This window comes from Echeneis naucrates, chromosome 8 (genome assembly GCF_900963305.1).
Source record: "Echeneis naucrates chromosome 8, fEcheNa1.1, whole genome shotgun sequence".
Taxonomy (NCBI): domain Eukaryota; kingdom Metazoa; phylum Chordata; class Actinopteri; order Carangiformes; family Echeneidae; genus Echeneis; species Echeneis naucrates.
This window is the reverse complement of record NC_042518.1, coordinates 11375462-11398687: the sequence shown is the minus strand read 5'-3', so window position 1 is coordinate 11398687 and position 23226 is coordinate 11375462. Positions and strand designations below refer to the sequence as shown.

At 40.2% G+C, this 23226-nt stretch overlaps 2 protein-coding genes across 2 annotated transcripts; one reads left to right on the top strand and one right to left on the bottom strand.

Moving 5' to 3' along the window:
- Window positions 1-465: 465 nt before the first annotated feature.
- Window positions 466-15584, bottom strand: sez6l2 (seizure related 6 homolog (mouse)-like 2). Its single transcript, XM_029508059.1, has 19 exons — window positions 15380-15584; window positions 14250-14330; window positions 13964-14092; window positions 13657-13872; window positions 8897-9038; window positions 7755-7942; window positions 7032-7217; window positions 6752-6935; window positions 6355-6518; window positions 5358-5552; window positions 3801-3939; window positions 3261-3457; window positions 2896-3090; window positions 2355-2549; window positions 2069-2260; window positions 1787-1825; window positions 866-983; window positions 613-724; window positions 466-495 (listed from the first exon to the last, which is right to left on the bottom strand). The coding sequence occupies exons 1-19, from the start codon at window positions 15582-15584 to the stop codon at window positions 466-468; spliced, it is 2907 nt and encodes a 968-aa protein (XP_029363919.1).
- Window positions 15585-16789: 1205 nt separating this feature from the next.
- Window positions 16790-19452, top strand: asphd1 (aspartate beta-hydroxylase domain containing 1). Its single transcript, XM_029507757.1, has 5 exons — window positions 16790-17242; window positions 17486-17692; window positions 18148-18355; window positions 19003-19116; window positions 19343-19452. Exons 1-5 carry the CDS (start codon window positions 16790-16792, stop codon window positions 19450-19452), a joined length of 1092 nt encoding a protein of 363 aa, XP_029363617.1.
- The last annotated feature ends 3774 nt before the right edge of the window (window positions 19453-23226 follow it).

Sequence of the window (23226 nt, the reverse complement as noted above, 5' to 3'; positions counted from 1 at the left end):
TGTAAAACTTTGTAAAGGCTAACATGAACCACTCTATAAAGCAAAAGAAAAACATTTAGTGTATATTGTACGCTCATGAATGTAACTTTGATTGTTACAAATAAAGTATTGCCAGGTTCTCTAACATTTTGGCCTCAAAATGAATTGGCTAAATAAGTAAATCTATTTCCCCATACCCATTCCCCATCTTCTGTTCTACTTTTTCAAATTTCTTACCCTTCATAAGGCACCAGTCCTAATGATACAGACAGTTGGATCATAAAGTGGGACCCATGTTCGGTAGACCACCATATCAGTGACAAATCAAAGCAAAGCACTTCCACTATTGATAAAGCAGAGATACTGCGACAGAAAGATAATTAAAAATTAATGATAGGGGAGGGGGCTTATAATTGTCTATGGAATTTGTCTTCCAAAAGATTTTAATCTTTGTATTTTTAATTTTCACCAAGTCATTTTTTTCCTTCAAATGGATACTTCATACTCCCGTGTATCCTGTGGTCAAAGTAAGAAGGAAAACAATAAAAAGAAGTCAGTTTAAACTCTGATAAAGCAGAATATTTTAAGGAAAAGACAGAATAAAATTGTGTAAATAAGCTGTCTTTTACTTACCCCAGCCTCATACAGAGGGTTGTTGAAATCTGACTCAACTGTGATGGGACTGTAGGAATGTGTGTGAGACAGAGACTTCCAGAAGAGTGGCTTCCATTCTAGCCTGCAGATGCTGTGGGTGAGAAAAATAAAAAGACATGTAACCATAAAAGTGACTATTATTTCCATTATTTCCACTGCTGTGGTTACTGACAGGTGGGGAAGAATTTGAATAAACTCATCAAGAATAAAACACCACTTTTAAAGTACTTACTTTGTATAGTACATATAAATCCCTCCAATCAGAAGAATGACCAGGATGATCGGCAGAATTATTGCCAAAGCGATGTTCTCACTGAGGATCTGATGTGTTGGCTCGAATGACTGGGACACTGAAATAACCAAAAAGTCAGCAGTAAAAAAACACCTTTGCTACCAAACTTTTTTAGTTGTTGTTCACAATGGGCTTTGATTTGGTGTAACACATCAGTCAGCACTTGTGAGACATTTCCTGAATTTAAATTGCCTACAGTAGTTCAGTTCAGCAACCCGCTCCTCCGCATGGGGCTCTTGAAATCCTCTGCTGTGGCTTTGAGAAAATAATGTGAATAAATAATGGCTATTTAATTTCAATATATTTTATTCTATTTAACTATTTCAATGTATTAGTCATTATTATTGGAGATATTGGTGATCTTGTAACATTGAAATAAAACATACAAGTATCACAATATCAGAATATATGTTGGGCCCTGTACGGTTCACCTGTTTCTGAGGAAAATAGAACCTAGTTCTTTTATTTCATGAATACAACAAACTATAGTTTTTATAGAGATAGCATATGTGTAATGAAACTATATATGCAGTGTTGCCTTCATTATAGCTGTAAAACAGCCTGGTGGGTTTTATTTGTTGGGAATCATGCCCAAATGGCTCTTTAAATGCTGAAGTTCGCTGACCCCTGGCCTAGCTGTTGATAATATTAAGTATTTATGTGTACAGAAATAACAAAATTTATTTAGATTTATAAATGTGGTTTGTTTATAAACGTAAAATTTATAAAGAAACGACAGTATTGTTCTTTACACGACCACTAGATGGTGACAAAGTAAATGATTCAAATGCTCAATTTAGTGGTACTAAGTACAACATTTTTCACATGGTAAACATGACAGAAGAAGAAAAATCCAATCACCTTCTAATTTGTGATCATCCAAGAGCTCCTCATATGCCACTGTGTGAAATGATGATGTAAAAGAGAGAAATACAATGAATGATTATAAAAAATGTTTTACGGTTGCAAATGCATTTTAGGACGTCATATATATGTATATGTACACAAGTTAAGACAAACATGTCATTTTCTCACTCTGCTTCTCAATTAAAAAACAAAACAACAAGCTAAAAAATCAAAAAAATCAAGGTCCAGGGCAGTATATAAAAAAAAAACAAAAAACTTTAACACCATAACCTTTACCTTTGCAAAAGGGTGGTGGGCTGTTCCACTGAGAGGGATGGCCGGGAACACAGCTGATAATGACCTCACCAATAAGTTCATAGCCCTCATAACAGAAGAAACGCAGAGTCTCTCCTGCCTGGTAGCTGTGCTTGTACAAGGTTTGGTAGCCATTGTCAGGGACTCCGGGGTTTGGACATGGGTCATATTTCACTGGTCAGAAGACAAAAACAATCAGGTGTGCAATTATATATTTGCAGTTAATTTCTAAATGTGCATTGATAAAAGCAACTGAAAAGCCACTTACACACACACTTTGGGCTGCGGTCACTCCATTTTGGGGTTCCAGTGTCTCGTCCGTGGCAGGAGATTTGGCTGGGACCTTCTAGTTGGTAGCCCTGGTTACAAGAGAAACGGACGACTGTCCCAACTGCAAAGCCTGCTTCAGGACGAACAGAGCGTGCTCCATTCACCACCTCTCCTGGATCAGGACACTGCTGGACTGTGGGGGACAATGTGGGATACACATTACAGCATAAAATTGAATAATTCAAGTGGAAATATTGAATATTTCCAGAATGTGCTTATTTGTCACTGAAGGTAAGTGAATGATTAACAGCCCTATGAAGTCTATATGGTAAAGAAATGTATATTCTGTGGTGGATTTGGATTTGGAGCCAGAGACCACTTAGCTTAGGTGGATTTAGTTGCCTTTGATCAGAGCCAGACAACCAACTTCCCCTTGTTCACAGCCTTTAAAGCTAAAATAACCAGTGACTGGCACCAGGTGGATCTTTACCACACACAATTCACAGATGTGCAGGGCTTTATTCTGCTACTTATCTCACCTTTGACACAGGTGGGTGGACTGCTGCTCCAGGACAGGTCCCACTGGCAGGTGATGATATCAGAGCCCCTGATATCATACCCTGGTTGGCACTGATAGGTCAGCACGCTGCCTCTCACTGGGGAAGAGTGGGACGAGCTGATCCAGCCAAACTCAATTTGAGGGAGGGTAGGGCACGTGTCATTTGGCTCGACCTCTGCTCAACACAGAGAGAAGTAAAGACTGAAGTAAAGTAGGGAGGGTAGGTTGTGAGCTTGTTTTCAACAATGGTCGATCTCATTTCTGAATTTTGACACACAGACTGTTACAAAGGCCTAATATAAAATTGAAATATGAAATATTTCATACAAATTCTTGTGTTCTTACCCCGATAATGAATGAGGAATCCCTGACTTAGGATAAAACTGGAATCATCTGGATCACTCTGAAACTGAATGGTGACCTCTGACCCTCCTGACACGACCTGGAAGCGCTCTCTGGACCCCATGTATTGCCCAATCACATGAGACATGAGATCACGTCCATCAAATATGGTCAAAACATCAGTGTGGCGGATATTTAAACTTTGAGATGGAAAGAGAAGAACAAAAAGAAGAAAACAAGGTTACACTTCAGAGGTTTAGAGTGTCCACCCACCTGATAGTTTTTATTTGTCAGTGCATAGTTCAGATGAAAGGTAGGAGAGGCAGAAGATGATTTAAAGCTGTAACATTATAGTATCTTTCTTATTTCTTGTTTCTATTTAACTCTTAAAGCAGCGAGATACATTTATACCTTCCTCAATATATAATTAGCACAACTTATTGTGAATGCACAGATAACAAAATGTAAACTAGAGCCGTTACGTTGTTGTTATTGTTTGTTGTTATTATTTGATTGCCAGCGACTTCAGCTAGCAATACTCACATCTGGACATCCAATTCAATGCGTTTCTCCTCATTACCGTGGATCTGCCATACGCAGTCTAGCCCCTTGCAGTAGCTCTGGGGCCAATCAGGAGAAAGGATGGTACCCATGGGTTCAGTCAACTCTCCTCCACACAGCGCTTCAAGAGCAGAAGAGAGGAGAGACACTGAGGTGAAGACAAGGACTGGACACCGAGAGGGTAATGATCAGAAACCGGAAAATGAAAAGCAAAGGGTGAAGAAATTCATTACTGGACAGCTGTTTGGCCTTATTATTAACAGCAATTCGCACATTTGTCTCTAGGCAGATTAATTAATTAATGTGATAAGCGATCACTTTCACAGTTTCACCTTGTTTCTTGACAACAGCCACATGGAAGTGTGTGGTCTCATCAAAGATACAAAACAAACAACTAGGAAAGTGTGCAAGATGACAAATTTGGGTGCAAATGGCAGCGATAGAAGCCAAAACCAGTGCTTCTGTTTCAATACAAAGCCACAGTTTTGCAAAAAAATTAATCTAATAGTATTTGGAGGATACCATTGACTCCAAGTACAATGCCAGGACTCTCTACCTGCCACCTGCTAAGAGGCATGAAACTGGCTTTTTCAAAGAGAGCATAAGGACAGTTGCATCCTACACAGATTCCCTCGAAAACATTCATTCATTCTCTACCACTCTGTTTCCAGGTCGCAGGGGGTGCTGGAGCCACTCCCAGCTCACTCTGGGTGAAGGCGGGGCACACACTGGAAAGGTCGCCAGTCCATCGCAGGGCCAACACACAGAGACAGACAGAGACCAACAACCACTCACACTCTGAGTCATTAATCAAACCTAAACATGCATGTCTTTGGATGGTGGGAGGAAACCGGAGCACCTGAAGAAAACTCGCACAATCACAGGGAGAACACGCAAACTCTGCATAGAAAGGCCCCATGCCCGGGGAGCCGAACCCACAAACTTATTGTTGTGGTGCAACAGCACTGAGCAGGACGCGAGGGAAATAAAGCCAATAGGATTGATGCTCTTTCAAATCTGAGATTTATGAAATATAATTAATCGTATAGACAAGCTCAGAAAAAATCAGTTATTCCACTTTTCCATACATCAGCGAATTAGCCACTTGTATTGTGAAAATATCCACAGCATGTAGTTTTCAGAGGATTTTTCTGTCACTTTAATGCTCTGTGAAACCTCAGCACCTGCATTTCCAGCCTGTTCCCAGTTTTTGCCAGTTTAATATCTGCCTCAGTCTACTCTGCTAGTTTTCACAGCATGCCAGCAGATCAACAGATGACACAGGCAGCATGGTTGTAGTTCTCATGTTTACAACATCTTGATGCTTCAGGCACTGATTACAACACAATTCAATTTGAATATTAATGAAGTGAATTACTTTGGCAATTAGAAAGTCAAAGCCAAAAAAAAGAAGAGAAAAAAAACAACAACAAAAAAAGAAAACAAACAATGAAATTTCATGAATTTCTGACTTATAGGTTGAAATAGTCTTTGATTCGGTTTTCCAAACTGTAACCAAAACACTGCCCTGAAACTTACCTCTGCATACAGGTTCACTGTCATTCCAGTGGGGATTGCTGGGGTCCACACACTCAATTGTTCCTGAACCTTGCTCCATGACAAAGCCTGGTGAGCAGGTGAAAGTAACAGTGGTGCCCAGCTGATATGTGATGTCACTGCTGCTGAAATTTCCATGGGGCATGTAGGGCTCCCAGCAGTGTTCATCGTCAAAAGCTAAAAAAAAGGGACAAAAATTAGACATGGTGCGTGTGCATATGCCGATCACATTAAGTACATCTGTGCTCCTGAGGCTTTTACCAGCCACAGGTGATTTTGAGTATGTGGACAGCTGTTGTCATCGTGATAACATCAGAAAACCTTACAGGTGTGTAGTTGAAATCACAGTGTTGGCTGAGTATGATGATGGATGTCGTCTGACCCACTTCTAAGGGTTCATGTAATAATCTAGCAATAACCACTGAGTACTGAATGGTCGGCATATAGACATGGTGCCAAGTATCATGTGTGATCCCATTGCAGGGCTGTCTCAAGGTTTTATAATCTAATAGGCATTATCCATTTATTTGAAAAGGGAGCTGGGTAGTTTTTCATTTGGCATGACCCAGAAACGTTACAACCCTCCTGGATAGAAAGACCCAAGGTGTAATGTGTTAAAAGCTTTAGCAGTGAGCACTTCCAAGGCCTAAAATAAATCCCATGGAAGCGTGGGCAGACTGTAAGCACTGCACTTATGTGGCTCATTATGTCCATCTTAAACTCAACAACAGACTAATGTGAAGGCGGTTTTCTTCAAGGCTGTAGCAATTGAACTCCATTGCCAGTGAAGCTATAATATCCAAGTTATCCAACTAAATTATTTCTAACTCACCTCAGAGGCTTTTGAATTCATATCTGCTGAATTTTGGTCATGATGTATAATATAAAATGTAAACCTGGGTTTTGAATATTATACAATAAGATTAGAACGATGCATAGGTCTGTTATTGTGCTTTCCAGAATGTGGAAAATAGCTCACCCTCATATCGCAGTGCCAGAAGCAGAGGGATGGAGGAAGAGTCGGCTGTGAGCTCCAGGTACAGTGTGGAGCTCTCACTGAGCAACCCTCGTTCAGGGACATCATCCATGTCTGAGTCAAAAAGTGTTGGAGACAGGGAACTGTTTCCACTACGCACAATTAACCTGAGAGAAACAAACCAAAAGAAGACACCTGCTGATATGTTCAAAAGAAGAAACAGGCACTGTGGTCACCGTCTGGGTGATGAATGCATGAATCCACATCAACTGGAAGGGTCTATTTTCCATATTTAGATAAACAGTCACATAATCTTGGATAATGAGAACGCAAATTCTATGCCTATCTTTAAAAGACAACACTGGTTGGGATGTGGATGTAAAAGGTTTTGTGAGCGTACTTGTCATCATCTTCATCCAACGCAATCCTCTCAAAGTGTAGGTGGAGTCTGTGCCCCTCTTTGGCTTCTATTAACCAGTGGCAGCTCAGGTTATTTCCATTGCTGTGGTTGCTGACAGATGGCGGGGGTGGAGACAGTATCCGGCCCACTGTTGCATTACGGATCCACCCTCCACAAGACACAGCTATTAAAAAAAAAAAAAAACAACACAGAAAAAAATTCCAACATACTTTCCATAATCCAAAACGATGACATTCCATTCAAATCTATGTTTACTGACCAACACACTGAGGTTCAGGAGTGCTCCAGTGTGGCTGTGTTGTGTTGACACATGTAGCCACCTCATGGCCTCGGACCTGGAAACCGGGGTCACAGTGGAAATGTGCCTGACCCCCTGGGTGGATGTCTGTTACTGTCACTCCCCCACCCTCAGGAGACAGGGGGAATGGGCAAGACAGCAGAAAGGCTGTGGATGTTGACATGGGAGGGATGAGATTACAATTCTTTTGAAATTGGTGTCCTATGTTGTGCATCCTTCCCTCTGTGACTATTCCAATTCCTCTTATTCCCAATTTCTGCCCAACTTTCCAAACTTTCCTTTATATTGTAATGAACATACGAGTTGGATGTTGATTTTTTAATCTTAAAATCCCTGTCATTGTGTCTTTCCCACCAACATGGCCAATAGGTTGTCCCGGGCCAATCTGTTTCTTATCCTACTGAATTTAATCCAGAGTGGGAAAACTCATTGTTGCTTGGGTGAACAAATGAAAAGAGAAGAAGGCCAAGCATAGAAATCATTCTCACTTAAAACGTTCAGAAACGTTCTGAATTCAGCCGAGGAAGATCTATCATGCTTCTATGGTTTTTCATTATAAAAGAAACACAACAAACATTTGAACACCAATGATGATTAAATAAAGAATGAACAGGATAGAGTAAACTTGCTGCTTTGGCCTGAGACAGAAGAAAAAAAGGACTTTTGGAGACTTGTTGCCTTTACCTTGGTAGTGGAGGCTAAATGTGCCATGGTTGGTCTGCCGGAGGCTGCGGTAGTGAATGTACACCTGATTGGTTGTGCTGCGAATCACCTGACCTGCTCTCATCAGGGTCTCATTGGCTAGCAACTCTTGTCCTGTACCTCCATATCCCATGATCATCAGAGATTCTTCCTTAGACAGATTCACTTTTCTGACCTAGGGGCCAAAAATGTAAACAATAAAATGAAATCCATTTTGGAGGATTCTATTCCAGGCATTGCAGCTGCATGTGAGTTCATCAATTTATCACATTTAATTTGCTAATTTAGATTCTGTAGAGGAGAATTTTTCTGTGTAATTCTATGTAAAGATATAGTGCAGCAATGATGTCCTGTGAATAGGACAAAGTCACCCCAAATCCCTGAGTGTATCTGTTTCAGTTTTGCTGATTTAACTGACTAAGAGGGATATTGTTGGAGTCCCTCCTCTTACATGGTTAGTTCTCTCCGTGTTTAAATATACAGGCACCACCTGCACCGGCTAACAAAGTGCAGCACGTAGCATTCAGGTGAAAGTGACTATACAGAAGTTCTTCAGTAAAGGAGACACTTTTAGTGAAGAAGACAGAGAAAGAGAAAGACAAATGAGACTGAAGTACATGCTGACTGTTGGGACGTGACGGTGGATAAATTAGATATCATTCTGATGGTAAACCTTCAAAGCTAACAGAAAGTCTTAACATTTTTGCAATTTCCATTCTACTTAGGCAACTGATAAACAAAAGTCTGAATTGGAAAGTTGGTTCCAGTTTGGTTCCAGGGCTGTCTACACATCTAGAAAGTTTGCCATGTCCATCTGTGTCTTTGCTGGCTTCTTCGGTGTCATTTATACAACTGTGGATAAAATCCAAGGCAGATTTTTTTTCCTCAGTCCAACATGGAGCCCATACTGGTTTTACTGGTTTTAGATTATGAGCCCTGCAAGCTGGTAAAGGCCTCCAGCATAACGTTAGGTGACTTCTTGTGATCAGTATTATGAATTAGTTTGGCAAATGCTGCTATCACTACCTGGTTAGCATCACTGGTGTGGAGAAACGTCCAGTGGCTGTGATGACTGTTTAACATTTGAAAAGATAAATATCTATCTATTCACAGAGAAGATGCACTTTACCTGAATTTCCACACCATAACCTGCATACACAGTAATGCTGTAGGTGCACTCCAGAGGGGAAAAAGATGATGATGACGATGAGGGATCTGGTGACTCCACAACGTCCTCCATTGCTAACAAAGTTGCATTGCACTGTACTGTGAAAAGAGTGAAAGGCAGGAGGAGACAAACTAAAACCGTGTGTCCAAAGATCCATAAATTCTCTTCATAATGGAAACACACGTACGTCATTAAACACACATATGCACTGCTATGATTGAATTGCTGTTCTCAAAGACTTCCTGCATGTATGTGAGGGAAAACCAACCCAGTAACCTGATATTTTCCTGGTGCGGATTGGTGTGATCAGGTGCGGACGAACATATTCAGTGATGTGAAAATGACGGCAAAGTCAAAGAGTCTTAAGAGCTTCTATTCAACTGTGTGAACTGTGTCTTCATTGAGCGTCGACATAGCTCCTACACTCACACTGAGCTCAGCTTCATATGCTGGTAAGTTAGAAATAATTTCCAATTATCATCAAAAATTGGGATAGAATTCCACAGATGTGTTTTGCTGGTTTATAAATCTGGTGATTGCTGCCCACGATTTATTTAAGATTCTGCATTAATTAAGGCATGTGTGCTTGTGCTAGAATTAAGTGATTACAGAGGAAGCTTTTAAATTAAAGGGTTCAGATGGGCCACACATGCCTAATGCACCGCTGTCAGATGTAGGGCAATGCTGTAGTGATTTCGTAAACTGAAAGAGAACCTTCATTCTTCATCTATTCAGTGGCTGGTGGCGAAGTCCAAGAATTATAGCCACACAAGTCAGACGCTATACTCGCCTGCAATTACTGCTATGATCAAATACACCGCACTGTTTCTGTGGTGAGCATTTAATGGATTTACTGGTTGAAGAATGTATAAGAAACAGATGATAAAATCAAACAGACAGTATACAGAGTGGAAGATTTTCTTCAGCTTTAGGCTTGCTTAGGTGTGCACCAATAAAATACAGTAAATAAGAAAAAAGCACGAAACATAATTGCTGCTGAAATCCACAAGCTCACAGGTTAGAGATGTAACTCACAGTCCCACTTCACTAGCAGAATAAATGACATTTGCTTACTTTACAGATAATCAAAATGCCGAAGGAAAACAAAAAATCAGTGTTTGAGGTTGGGAATATTTTCACCTTTTAAAGTTGGAAGCTAAACTGGTCTACGTTAAGCTGCCTTGGCTGTAGATTGAGTTGAATGGCATGAAGATGAAAAGGGATGTAAGTACTCTAAACAAGCAAATGGCATGACATGTTTTCATCATGCACAAGACATGTTTTTATTGTCTATTGTTGAGTTTATTGTTTTCAAGATGACTTGCCAGCAAGATCTCATATCTCATAAGAGTTTCATATTTCCAGACCTAACCCTAACCCTAAACCCTGTATCTGAATGCTTGGCAATACCATTTTCATACAACGTTAGTTTAGAGGACCACATCTGTCTTGGACTGGCTCTATCTGCTGTCTTCGTAAGCCACACAGCACCAGTATTAGGGACTAGACTTTCATTTTCATGTGCGCTTGTCGAAATCAAGAGAAAAACTTTGACACTTGTCAAATAGGATTATGTATGCTATAGTGAGTTATTTTTTATTGAGTGAAATTTATATAATTTAGCAATATATGTATGCAATGCATATGTAACACAACATATAGCATTTTGGAATAAAATTCCTAAATAGAATTACAAATTGATATCAGGTTAATATTTTTTAGAAATCCATAAATCATTTACAGTAAGTACAAATAGAGTAGTAACACAAATGAAACTAAAAATTGTGACATTAAATTAAAGGTATTTGGCATGAGTGAGCACCAGCTGACTTGAAGGGCAACTTTAGGTGATGATGGTCCGCATTGGATTTCTCAACATCGAGCTATTTTGTTTGACAACTACTAAAAGGCTTTGGAAGGTCAAATTGTTGTCAACCACTTGTAATATGGTAATGTGTGAAGAAAAAAAAAAAAAGATTTTTCAACCAAGGTGACAATGAATTTAAACAAATAAAAGAAGAGTGTTAAAGGCACCAGTGTGGGGGGAAGGCATCCCAACTCTTAACATTTGCTGTCAGTCAGCCATTTGTCAGTGTCAACTGAGCAGGTAGACCAAGAAGAGGTCAGTGGTTATGGTGGTGTGGCCCTATGCAAAGACAAGCCCATCAAAGCAGCCAAGTCCATTGGCAGATGCTAAAATTTACAAATAACCCTTAAACGCCTCACAGGCAGACTACTGGTGGACATTTGACTTTTCTGACATTTGGCTCCTGTGCAGGCTATGGGCAGACACTACAGAACAGACCACCAAGAGCCTGTCTGGGGGAGATCTTGCAACAACATCAGTGTGCTGTATTGCGAGGTTATGACTATAGTTTTGCCAATATTAGGGTTTACCTGGGGGCCCCTTCTCATCTAGGGCCCTAAGCATTTCTTTCATAATGGTATCACAATGGTTTGCCTCTCCTGACTGTGCATCTCTGGTAGAATAGAAAAAAAAAAAAAGCCTTTGAAACTGCACCTCAACAAAGTTCATCACAATTTAGTGCGTAGCAGCTGCAATTAAGACTACAGGACTAATACACACATTCCTTTTTAGATATGAAGAATGCATTGAACAGGCTGATATTTTCATCAACAAGCTTCTTTGCTTTCTTGCCAAGCATTACATGAGGAGATTGATACGACTCTCATTTCTGTCAACATAGCTGAATCCAGAAGTCAATTAGCATTAGCACTACTTAGTGTGAAACACAGAAAAAGCTAGCCTGGCCCTGCTCTAAAAAAACAAACAGACAAACCAACATGAGCCTGATGTGACAAGTGAGCTCCTTAGATGAAACAGCAGCCTATTGTTTGCGCAAAATGAAATAAGATAAAATAAAAGAAGTATGTATAAAATGGCGCCAGTGTCTGCTTACTTTGATTTTCAGCCCTCAAGTTCATGTTATGACTGTCATAATTGGACAATGAGTCAAGGCATGACTGTGTTGCTTGCTCGTTGCGGTTATGATACTTGATATCACATTTTCAGCTTAAATCAATTACAGTTGTGAAAGCACAATCTAGGCAGGCTGTCATAGCTCTCCTGATCTCTGATTGATATTACAACGAATTAGAGGAAAAGACCTTTTGTTTTCTTGTAATACCGGCTTGATTACCTCTTTATCCTCAGTTAAATTAACCAGTTATCACAAGAAAATGAGCTTTGCTGCCTTGAGATAGCAAAATCATTCAATTACAACTTCAGAATAGTGACAAATGGCAATAATTGGTGGCATCTGTAAAACCTAAGTAAATCACAGCCTGATAATACTCAGGGAATATTTCTTTGCACATTTCATGGCGCTTATTGTGTTACAGGTTTGTTTTTGTATCACTCGAACAAATGATGTTAACATTACAAATGTACACATATCACAAGTTTGGAACTCGTGGTGCGCAGATTTTGTTACATTAGGACAGCGTCTGAAAATTACCTTCACCTTCTTTCTAGTCGTCGTAGTATCAGTAGCTTTTTGGAGCTCATATTTCATGTACGGATAGACTAATATAAGAGAGTAAGCATATTTCCCAAAACATCTTACAATTCCATACAGACTTGGCTTTATTATTGTGATTATGCTTCAGGCATTTCCTTTCTACTTGGAGGATGTTTTACAGTAGGTTGGAAGAATACCCAGTTAAGACAAAGTAAGACCAGTAGATGATAAAACTGTCCCTCTTTCTCTGATCTTTTTGCTCAATTCTCATTTGTAGCTATGATTGTACATCTTTTATTCACTTTCATTGAAGACTTCAGGAAGAAAGGAAACATTTTCATATTGTCTCACTTAAAAGCATTTCTGACAATCAGTCATACAGGATGCTATCGTTCTCATTGCCACAACCTATTAACATTCTGGTCATGATGGCATTCCTCACTGACTCATATTGATTTGTCAAATTAATAGTTCTAACCATATCAGGACAATCATGCTGCTGATAATAGTATTTACAGGCCCAACTTGTTTCTTTATTCAGTTGATAAGTTGTATTCATGTTCACGGATTCAATGCTATCTAATCTTATTTTTTTAATCTAATAATAACTAAAAGGTAAAGAGTATATTTAGAATCTTTTTCAACATTATTCTTGATACAGACTCTTTCATGTGACAATGAAGGTCAAGAGAACACTAGCAATGGATGTGTTGCATCACAATAAACATAATTCACATCCAAAATTCTTCCAGATATTAGCCCTAGCCCCTCTTCCATTATGGCTCATCTCACTGGTTTAAAAGCATCAAAATCTTTTAGAAGTCATTTGCTTCCCTATCGCAGTGATTCTTTTGTTACTTTGGTTGATATAGATTTATTGAAGGTAATAAATAAGGATAATGAGACTGTTATATAAGGCTGATTACATAAGTGTTGGCATTAAAAATGTCAAAAATATAAATAAATTATAATACAAATAAAAAATATATTTTTTATGGGTGTTTCATGTTATTTTGTCTGGCAAGTAATCTGGTTGTTAATTTCTTCAAGGAAAGGCAGAAAAGAGAAATTACTGAAGCCGTGACACAGAAACAGAGAGGTTCAGTAAGAAAGTGCTGCCACTGCTGGAGTCACGGGTGAAATTCTTATTTATCTGTTAAAACCTTTTTTCCACATCTCTGTCAGACTCAAAAACATCAACTGTGGGAAAACTATGGTGGAGGCATGCAAGTACCTGGCGTGTGCATCGTGGTTATGGTTGTTGTGGTGATCAGAGTGGTGGTTGTCTCCTCCTCTACAGGCAACAAAGACACGGTATTCCTTGATCCCGTCTGGCTGGCAGCAGAAGATGAGCTTAAAGCGGTGGTTAGCAGCCCTGGTGATATGACTGTCGCTGCTGACTCGGTCTGCCCAAGCCCAGGCACAGCCTGTGTCGGGTTGGTAGTCGTACCTGCGGAGTCCAAAGTTTAGTGGAATGACCAATTACCCAAATCTCACTGTGGCAATATTACTTAGGCCATAAAGGCTTGCAATTACTGTACCTGTCCCTGCAGAAGCCCGTCCTAAGTATTCCTTACTCTGCAGGGCAGCATGGATCAGGTCACCCAATGGGTAAGTCTCTGGGGTTGATGTTGGCGGTATGTCAGGCTCAGGAGTTATAAAACTCATACCTAAAACAGTCAGGACTAAGTATTGATTTTGTTACTTGCAAAAACACATAATTAAAATCACATTATGAGAAGTACGATGCAAAAAAAATACACAGGCACATTTTCCTTGGTTTGAGATGAACAAAGTCTGCGTCGGTCCATACATACATACAGTTACCTGTAACTAGGTGGATCATGGTGACATACAGCAGCACAGCAAAGCGTGTGAACCCCATGGCTTTGGATGGTACAGAATGACCTGAGAAGGTTAAAGTGCGCAGATGTAGCAAATTATGACATGTGAAAATGAGCAAAAAGAGTAATTAGTATATTTTGTAGTACTGCAGCGGTTGTGAATATTAGTATATTACAATTACTACAGGAGGTACATACATAATCTATGTTAACTGGGGTGGTAAATATAGAAAACTGTTAGTCATAATATTAATTATTCTCTCGCAATCCAGAAGCTGGTCATATGTTTACACCACACAGGCCACGATGACTCGAATTAGGGAATCATTACGACGTGATGGGCACTGTAACAGATCAGTTAACACAACACAGAGGCATGAATAAAACATTTAATGAAAGTTATTTCACAGGCCTCGGAAAAACGAACACACACATATAACACAGGGGGTGTGAGGTTAAATATTCATACCCCCCCCCTCGCCCCCCCCCAACCCCCATCCCCCTGCGTTTTCTCACCCAAACCTGCAACAACATGCCCCGAAAATCGGCTATTCCAAAATTCAGCGAAGGAGATCACCACGGCGGCGGACACACATTGACCCTTATGCTGCCATTAATCACTCGGTGGCAGTGTCCAAAGGTGCATCAGCTGTTATTCGAGGCGTTTCTTTGCTGAAAACGCCAACCTGGTGTGACAAAATGATGGGGCTGTACGAAGCAGCATCACTCGCACCTCCCCCGGCCCTCTTTTGTGCGGAGGACGATTTTTTGCCATTCAGTCATCATCACGGTGAGAACCAACATCCATGACAGTGGCGCTATTACAAAAAAATAAATATATATATATAAAAAAAATAGGCGGCAACTGCTTACCTGTCTCTCCCCTCCAGGCTGCTGTGGACGGTATCCTGTTGCTTTAGGGAGCCCAGAAGACGGCGGGGGGTTTGTGCTGTTGAGGTGGCCCCTGGCTGTTTCACCGTGTGCTCGCTTGACGCATTCGGCTATGATGTGAGGGCATTTGTGTTGAGGCGGCAGGTGCGCTCTAGCGGCAGCGCGAGGTAACTGCAGCAGCGGCAGCGCGCGGCAAAAAAAAAAAAAAAAAAAAAAACAAGCCCTGTCTGAGGAGCGGAGGCCGGAGGAGCTGTCCGCGGTGCTGAAGTCCGGCAGGCACAGCAGCGCCGCACGGATCATCAAGGTAATCAGCCCGGACACGCATGATGCGGGTGCGCGGTGTCTGCTCCCTCTCTGCATGGGGCCCTACGGTGTGCGTGGCGGATACTGTGGTGCCGCGGTTTCCCGTGCATGTTTGCGCTGACATGATATGCGGACATTAAACATGGAAGAGTTGAGCCGTGGGAATGGGTGTTGGTCAGGAGAACAACAGAAATAATGTTGAGGCGACGCATGTTTCACAATGTATGGACCACCTTGGTCGTGCTCATGTTAGAGCCTGTGGGTGTTTCCAGTGGGCATGAACTTGATGCATCTATTAGGGAAGAGCCCTCCCATCGGCACACGCGCACACCCAGGGGCGCTCGCACTCTTGTTTTCTGCTTCTGGGAAACAGTTTTGCCTGACTGTCTGTGTATCTCTCATACATAGACACACGCGCGTGCATATACACAAAATTACAACACACCGTGTTGGGTGCAAATCCATTTTAAGAACTTGGCCTGCTCGGATGTCTTCATTTCTTCCCTGCTAATAAACAAGATTGCTACAGAAATCTGATTATGTATATAGTCCAAATTCAACATTCGGGATTTCATATTTGAAATCACTCAAATGTCTAAAATTCCTCAAAAAGTCTGTGTTTTTGTTCAAACATGTTATATACTGAGGACAGAAGAACCCTAGAGTTCAAACTAAGGTTCCTCTACAGTGAGCCAAAAAGTCCTTCACAGGGCTTTGTCTGAAGGCATGAATCATAACGGGACAAAAATTGAAGATAATAAAGGAAACTATTGGAATGTTATAATTAAAAGGCGAAATAAACTTTAATCCTAAATATTGATTAAGTTGACTGCTTATAACTGCTTTAGCTTCACCCACAGCTAGGGAGCTAATGGAGCAATACATCCAAGATCACATGACTTAGGGCCTATATAACACTATGAGGTAACTAAACCAAAGGGTCAGAGGCTGTGTAAGGGAGCTAAACCATCCAAGTGCATGCTGGGATAGGGCTTAGCCCCCTGTGACCCTGTGGGAAATGAAAGTAAAGGAAATAAATGAATGAGTTGGCTCTTTGAAAGCAGGTCCTTCCCCTTAGGCTTTGTGTGTTGGTATTAAAAGATCTCAATAGTTAAAGTCACCCCCCTCAGAGCTAATGGTACCAGCTGCAGAAGGAGTCTGGAGTCACATGTAAAATTAAGTTTTGCTCAGTAAAACCATACAGCAAGATTACTTTGTATTACTGTCCATAGTCTCTTGCTCTCCTGTGTGTGTGTATTTGTGTATGCACTGCAATAAGCTCCTAATTTCTTTCTGTTTCAGTATTTTGGTGCCTCACAAATTCAAAAGATGCACTGGTCAATCAACACATTGCCCATGCCTCCATACGTAGAGCTGGGTGTCCATTCACTGAGTGGCCTTCTTTGGACTATACTCCTCCTCTTCCTGTGGCATTGTTATCGAATGGGCTCTGATCTCCCAATTCCTGGCCATGCACATAGTGGAAAGCTCAAGTCAGGCTCAAGGCGGTCCATGATGTCCCGGAGCGGTATCTGTGCTGGAACAAGATGTAGTGCGCGATCCAAGCTGTCAAGGAGTGATCAAATTAGTCCCTTTATTTCCATGGAAACAGGGGAGGATGAGGAGCAGGGACAGGGCTACCTCACCCCTGTGCTGAGTCATGCCTTGTTTCCAGCCCAGGCATCTGCAGAAGCCAAAAAACTCTATGCAGCACTTCAAGAATATGCCAAACGCTACAGTTGGGTGGGCATGGGCCGCATTCACAAAGGCCTTCGTGAGCAGGTACAATTTTATTCCACGCAAGACATAGGATGGAGTAAATCTTGTGTATATGGCCTATTCATTATTTCCATACACTGATTTTTATTCTGGTCCTTCAATATTTTTCACAGGATATATATGTTGTACCAGAATACTAACACCTCATCCTGGACTATTTTTGCTCAAGGGTAAACAGCAGTGGAGGGAAGACTCTCCAGAATCAATCACTCATTTCACCTTCTTACATTTACATTCTCACTTTAGGTCAGACTAAATGATCACTCTGCGATACAGAAGCCGCATCTCTTCTTCCTGCCAGATGTCCCGAGTGTTCCTTTCTTCCCACGTGACGCTCATCGACATGATATTGAGGTCTTGGAAGCCAACTACTCTGCAATTTTAGCTGAATTCCAGGCTGTTTACCAGAGAGGAACTGACTCAAAACTAGGCTGGACCTGTCTTGGACCAAAGGTACACAATGAAACATTTCAGGGCCAATGTGACAAAACCGCAGCAGATAAAGTACCCAATCCTTTCAAATTGTCATTATCAGTTATGCTAAGTACTGTGGAAAGAGAGAGGCACAGTACTCCTTCATTTTCCTATGCTGTATTTGGACGAGGAATAAAATTATTACAGTTTGTTGGTCAAAGGTCAAAGAGAAAGTTAACACGATCTGATCTCTCCAAAAAAACTGGTCAATTAATGCAGCAACTGTGTCAAAAGTTCTCACAAGAACAAAGTCGGATATAACCTGATACTAATCTGAGTGTCAGAAATGCAATGTCGTAATTCTACTTTGTGATTGCAAATGTTCACGTTTCTCTCCATCTATAGGTCTGATATTTATAAACAGCAGGGCTGATTGATCACGTATATTACGCATCTTAAATGTTATTACTGTTGAAGGTCATTGTCTCTTTCAGGGCCAGGCAGTGTTTCCCTTGTACAGTGCTGGCGTCTGTGTGGCGGGAAACTGTCGCTCTTGTCCCTGCACCTATCGGACGCTTCTCTCCCTCCGCACATTTATAAGCAGCAACTCTCTGGGATCTGCTGGATTCTGGCTGTTGGGGCCTGGGGCTACTTTAGGAAGTTCGTATGGACCCACCAATACGCGTCTGCGCTGTCACCTTGGTGAGTAAAAGAATTGCACTCGTCACAGTTGATCTGCATTCATCTGCGTCTGACTCTTAGAATTGAAATCTGCTGACTCATGGGAATGCTTCACACATGATGTTGTGTTTCATTAAAGGCAAATAGCAGTAACTGCTCCAATTTACACAAAAATCTATATTAAGATCTAAGAGATTACCAAATTATAGGGACAAGCATCAAGCACCCCCTGAACCCACTTCCATCCCAGGACTGATATTTCTTTCCTTTCCTCCCTTTCAGTCAGTTAGCAGAGCCCAGATCAAATCATTGTGATTACCTGCTACAGGCACAGGCACTGTCTAACAAAACTATTCAGACACGTTGAGGCCCGCCATGGTTTGAAAATACATGGTATAGACTACAGAAGGAAGTAGTCTAAGTCCAGTATGGGGAACGTTGGAACTGAAACAAATATACTGATGTCAGACTTCATCAAAAGCGGGATCATCTACTAAACCATGGCGTAATGTAATAGTTTGTGGGTCAAAGCTCCCCCTTAGTCCATTTTGTGCTATGATCTGTCTGGCTATAATCCTTTCTGTTTTAAAAACAACACAGTGCTGCACTGCATGCACGTCTTTGCTGAATGTGTCACAAAAGTTCAAAGGCAGACTTTTCTTTTGTAGGTCTGCAGACACCACCCCTGTGTGAGTTGGTGGTGGGAGGGGAGCCCCAGTGCTGGTCAGAGGGACATTGCCTGCTGGTTGATGACTCGTTTCTTCACACCATCTCCCACAAGGGTCAGTGAAAAGTTCCTTTGTGATGATATATAGTATTTCTGAGTGAGTGAAAAAAGTATACTTCGCTGGTTATACATCACAATGTAATTACCACAGTTAGTAGCACATAAATAAAACAGAAAGTGGGGAAAAAAAAGTACTTGTCTTATGTATCGTAAGTTTTTCATGAGTTGCTCTCAACAGGTGCAAAATTTTTCGCCTCAATGCTAACATCCTAATTTTACAGGGCCTCCAGATGCTGCACCCCGCGTCATTTTGAGTGTGGACCTCTGGCATCCGAATGTGGCTGCGGCAGAGAGACAAGCTCTGGACTACATGTTCAGCCCTGACCTCTGAACAAAGAGACAACAAACAGGGATGCCTTAAATTAGTCCTTCTTGTTGTGGTTCACACATCTCATGACAATAGATGGATCACTGTGTGAATTCGTCCTAAGAATTACACAAGCCATTTGCCACATTCACATTCAATGGTGTTTGGCTCATGGTCTACACTAGGAAGTGCCCCTTGAATGTGTCATTCTGGATGATGCTAGACAATTCCATGAAACAGATAAACTCGCTACAGACTGACATCATTTGAAAGCACAAAGAGATTGAACCCAAGAAGAGCCGGTCTGTTGACTATTAATATAATCAGCATCTCAACTGTAGGACTAAACTGTACCACTGAATGCTACTTGCATGTAAAACATTCCTGTCGTGATAACTGGATGTCAAGCTGCTGTTGCATGTGCTAATACGCCTTAAGGATAAGAGGCCATGATTTACATCGAAATGTATGTGGTTTGCTTATGAATGAACCAAACAAACTGTGAAAACATAAATATGTGTAAAATTTCAATTTATTTTTGTTGTTCAAAATGAATGCCAAATATATAAACATACTGTGTTCAATCTCCGTCTTCTTCGTGCTACCCTGCGTGTATGCTTCTATGTTTCTATCTATGGAAATATATTTTTTCTTTGTTTTGAACTATGACCTGGTTTACCTACTGTATGACATGCATATATCAGGGTTTTTATCCATTCCATTTTTTTTTCTTGGAATTCAAATACCAAACATATGACAAATAAAATCTGTTTTGACTCTGTGAACATATTACTGTTGTGAATTGTAGTCAGACTGAAACAAAAAGCTTAAAAAGAAAGAGAAATATAAGAACTTGTGAGTCTTGTTATAATGCCGTTAAATTCAGGGTATAACGGCGGCTCAACAATTTTCAGTGGAGTAAACACTTTTGTCGAGAAAGAACTCAAAAATGAGAGATGATTGTTTTCTACAAGAAAAGATGGCACAGGTACAAGATGGACTATGGGGAAACACAATTATATTGTTTTTGTGACAGAAAGTATCCAATTCGCTGCCCAGCTTGTCAAACAATAGCGCTGTAGATCATAATAAACATTTCCAGTGAATATAGCGTTTGATTGAAACACACTGATACATATTTTAAAAATATACTTTAAACTCTCACAGCTCTTTTTTTGGTTCCTTTTTTTTTCAGTCACATGATGAGAATTACTGTGGTTATTTTGTCTTATCTGCCATCTGTTCATCTGGGGGTCCCATGATGAGGATTACAGGCACTGAACTAATCCACCCTGTGAGACAGATTACTCCTGAGATTGTTGATATATACTAGTATGTTCATGAATGTTGTAAAATGATGTATGATTCCCTCAACAGTGGACATTGACTCTATGAGTAGGGTAAGGATTGAATTGAGGCAAAAAATTAAATTAAATTTATCATCAAATGACATAAATTATTTTAATGACCGAAATAGTGAACATTATCTCCAGATGTCAGACTTGGAATAAAACGCATTTCAAATCTCTTTGACTGCCCACCTGTTCCTCACAAATCAGACTTTGTACTACTTGTCGTCTTACATTGACTCAGTGTAGAGATGGCACCAACACAAGCATTATGTTTTCACAAGCATGCTAATATTGGTCACCAAAATCTCACCAAACAATATTTAATGGTTTTCCAGTGATTGTGTGCCATTAGGATGTATTGCTTTAGATTGCACGGTGTGCCTATAACCCTAAAAGACCAGAACATCTATCTGAAAGACAAATATAGCTATTGTTACACATTTCATGTTTTGTTATGCAACAGCTTTAGCACCATCTGTGGGATTATTTTCAGAAAAAGATGCCAAACGAACAAACTGGAGGATACATTTGGAACATTTCTTGTTGGCAATCTGTCATTCAGAAAATGTTCATTACCCTGCCAGGTAGACACATCAATTGATTCATAACTGTAAATGTTTACTTAAGCACAGGACTTAAACAACTGTGTATAAAACATAAAAGAGCTGTAATAAACACTCCAGGAATTAACAGTAGGACAAAAAAACTATATTTATTATGAACTATTATTTTGGAATGTTCTTTGCATTATACAAAATGCATGCATATGCACACATGCAGTTATTCGGGTGACCAAAGCAAAGTCTATTACTCCTCAACTAAATGTAAGAAACAAACACATAAATGTTATTATTAGCCATATTTATGTTTTATTAGCAAGGGAAAAGAGCTTTAAAAAATATCAAGAACAAAGTGCAAGACGATGAAACTATAGCTCTTTGTAAAACCTTGCATGTTTATTATAACCTTTATAATCAATACCCTCTGATTTATCTTTTTTCCAAAAGCAAAACCAAATACATTTTGCACCTAAACCTAATCAAACCAAACCCATCTGGCCTAACGTGCAAAATAGGAGCTTGTTGTCAGAATATAATAATTAGGAATTTGTTTAAATTAAAATGTGTTTTCTGTGAACTCTGAGCGTGTGCATGACAAATCACTGCATTCGCATTAATAATCATATCTTACAGATGATTTGGGCAGTACGACTATACTTTGCTTACTGCCACATAGCCACACCAGCATGATGGAACAATTTCTCCGAACTGCAGACTTCCAAAAATACCTTGCTGTTTTATTTTCTGAAATTTGCATTTGTCTTTGGCCAAACACTGGGAACAAAGAAATGAAACATCAAACAGATGGTGAGCAGCCTTTATATCCCTAACAGACAGATGCATAGGAATTAACGATGGCCTGTTGCCTTATTGTGATCCTGTTCTCTGAATATTTCTGCAAGAACTGATTGTTTAGATGCCAGAGTAATAGCTATATTCACATGAAAGTGCCAGTGGTGGAGGAAACCATTACCTTTTGAGGTAGGTGCTGAGTTATAATGTCCTCTTGAATGACACAATTTGCTGTAACTCAGCTCAAATCAACTTAAATTTATTAATGTTTCACACAAACACGCAACCCAAAGTGCTTCACAGGACAAGATTAAAACAACACAGACAAAAACATCAAGCTAAGCTTTGCTGACACTCCATATAGTGAAGCAGGTGAGGAGCGACAGCTCATTAAAGAAAGGCTGTTGTCATTGTCCACAACCATTACAGCTTTGAAAATGATCAGGAGCGTGCACGAGGAGATAACCGTGCGCCCAAGTCAGCGCTCAGACCAAGCATTGGAATGGTTTCTATGGACTGAGGCATGTGAATCTAAAACCACAGTAATTGTATTTTAACCCAAATTGAGAAAAGATAAGACTCAATATAACTGCCAAATTTAAATGGCTATGGTATTAACTGTCCAGACAAACTATTTTTTTAAACCCTTTATGTTCAGGTCAGTAATTATACAATAGCACAATACAACAGATATTGCAAACATTTGCATGTTGTATAAAATAGAATCATTCCCTTTTCTAAAATCAAGAGAGTAAAGAGATATAATTTCTGCACCCAGGGTTAATCCAGGTAGGAAGCAGATGTGGACATGGCTGCATACTTTAGTAATTTATTTCCAACATATCTTTGTTTCTATACCATCTAATACCACCCATAAAAGTAGTTCCTGAGATCACTTCATATGGCAGCAGACATCATGGCCCTTTGTTGTCTTGGTTGCAATAATAAACTTATGGAACAGTCATGGCTTGGTGAAGTTTAGGCGTGAGACCAACTTCTTTAGTTTGATATTTTGTTGTGGTTTTGGTTTCAAATGTTTCCTTGGTCCTCAGACATGCTGATTTATTTCACTTATGTAATCATCAAAGTTTTAC

What these genes read in the sequence shown, in the direction of transcription:
- sez6l2 (XM_029508059.1), bottom strand. Translation starts at nt 15,584, where the DNA reads ATGTCAGCGCAAACATGCACGGGAAACCGCGGCACCACAGTATCCGCC. An exon ending in CATGATCCACCTAGTTACAG is followed by an intron (nt 14,093 to 14,249) that starts GTAACTGTATGT and finishes TGACTGTTTTAG; the next exon opens with GTATGAGTTTTATAACTCCT. An exon ending in ATTCCTCATTCATTATCGGG is followed by an intron (nt 3,091 to 3,260) that starts GTAAGAACACAA and finishes TGTGTTGAGCAG; the next exon opens with AGGTCGAGCCAAATGACACG.
- asphd1 (XM_029507757.1), top strand. Translation starts at nt 16,790, where the DNA reads ATGCACTGGTCAATCAACACATTGCCCATGCCTCCATACGTAGAGCTG. An exon ending in GGACCTGTCTTGGACCAAAG is followed by an intron (nt 17,693 to 18,147) that starts GTACACAATGAA and finishes TGTCTCTTTCAG; the next exon opens with GGCCAGGCAGTGTTTCCCTT. An exon ending in TCACACCATCTCCCACAAGG is followed by an intron (nt 19,117 to 19,342) that starts GTCAGTGAAAAG and finishes CTAATTTTACAG; the next exon opens with GGCCTCCAGATGCTGCACCC.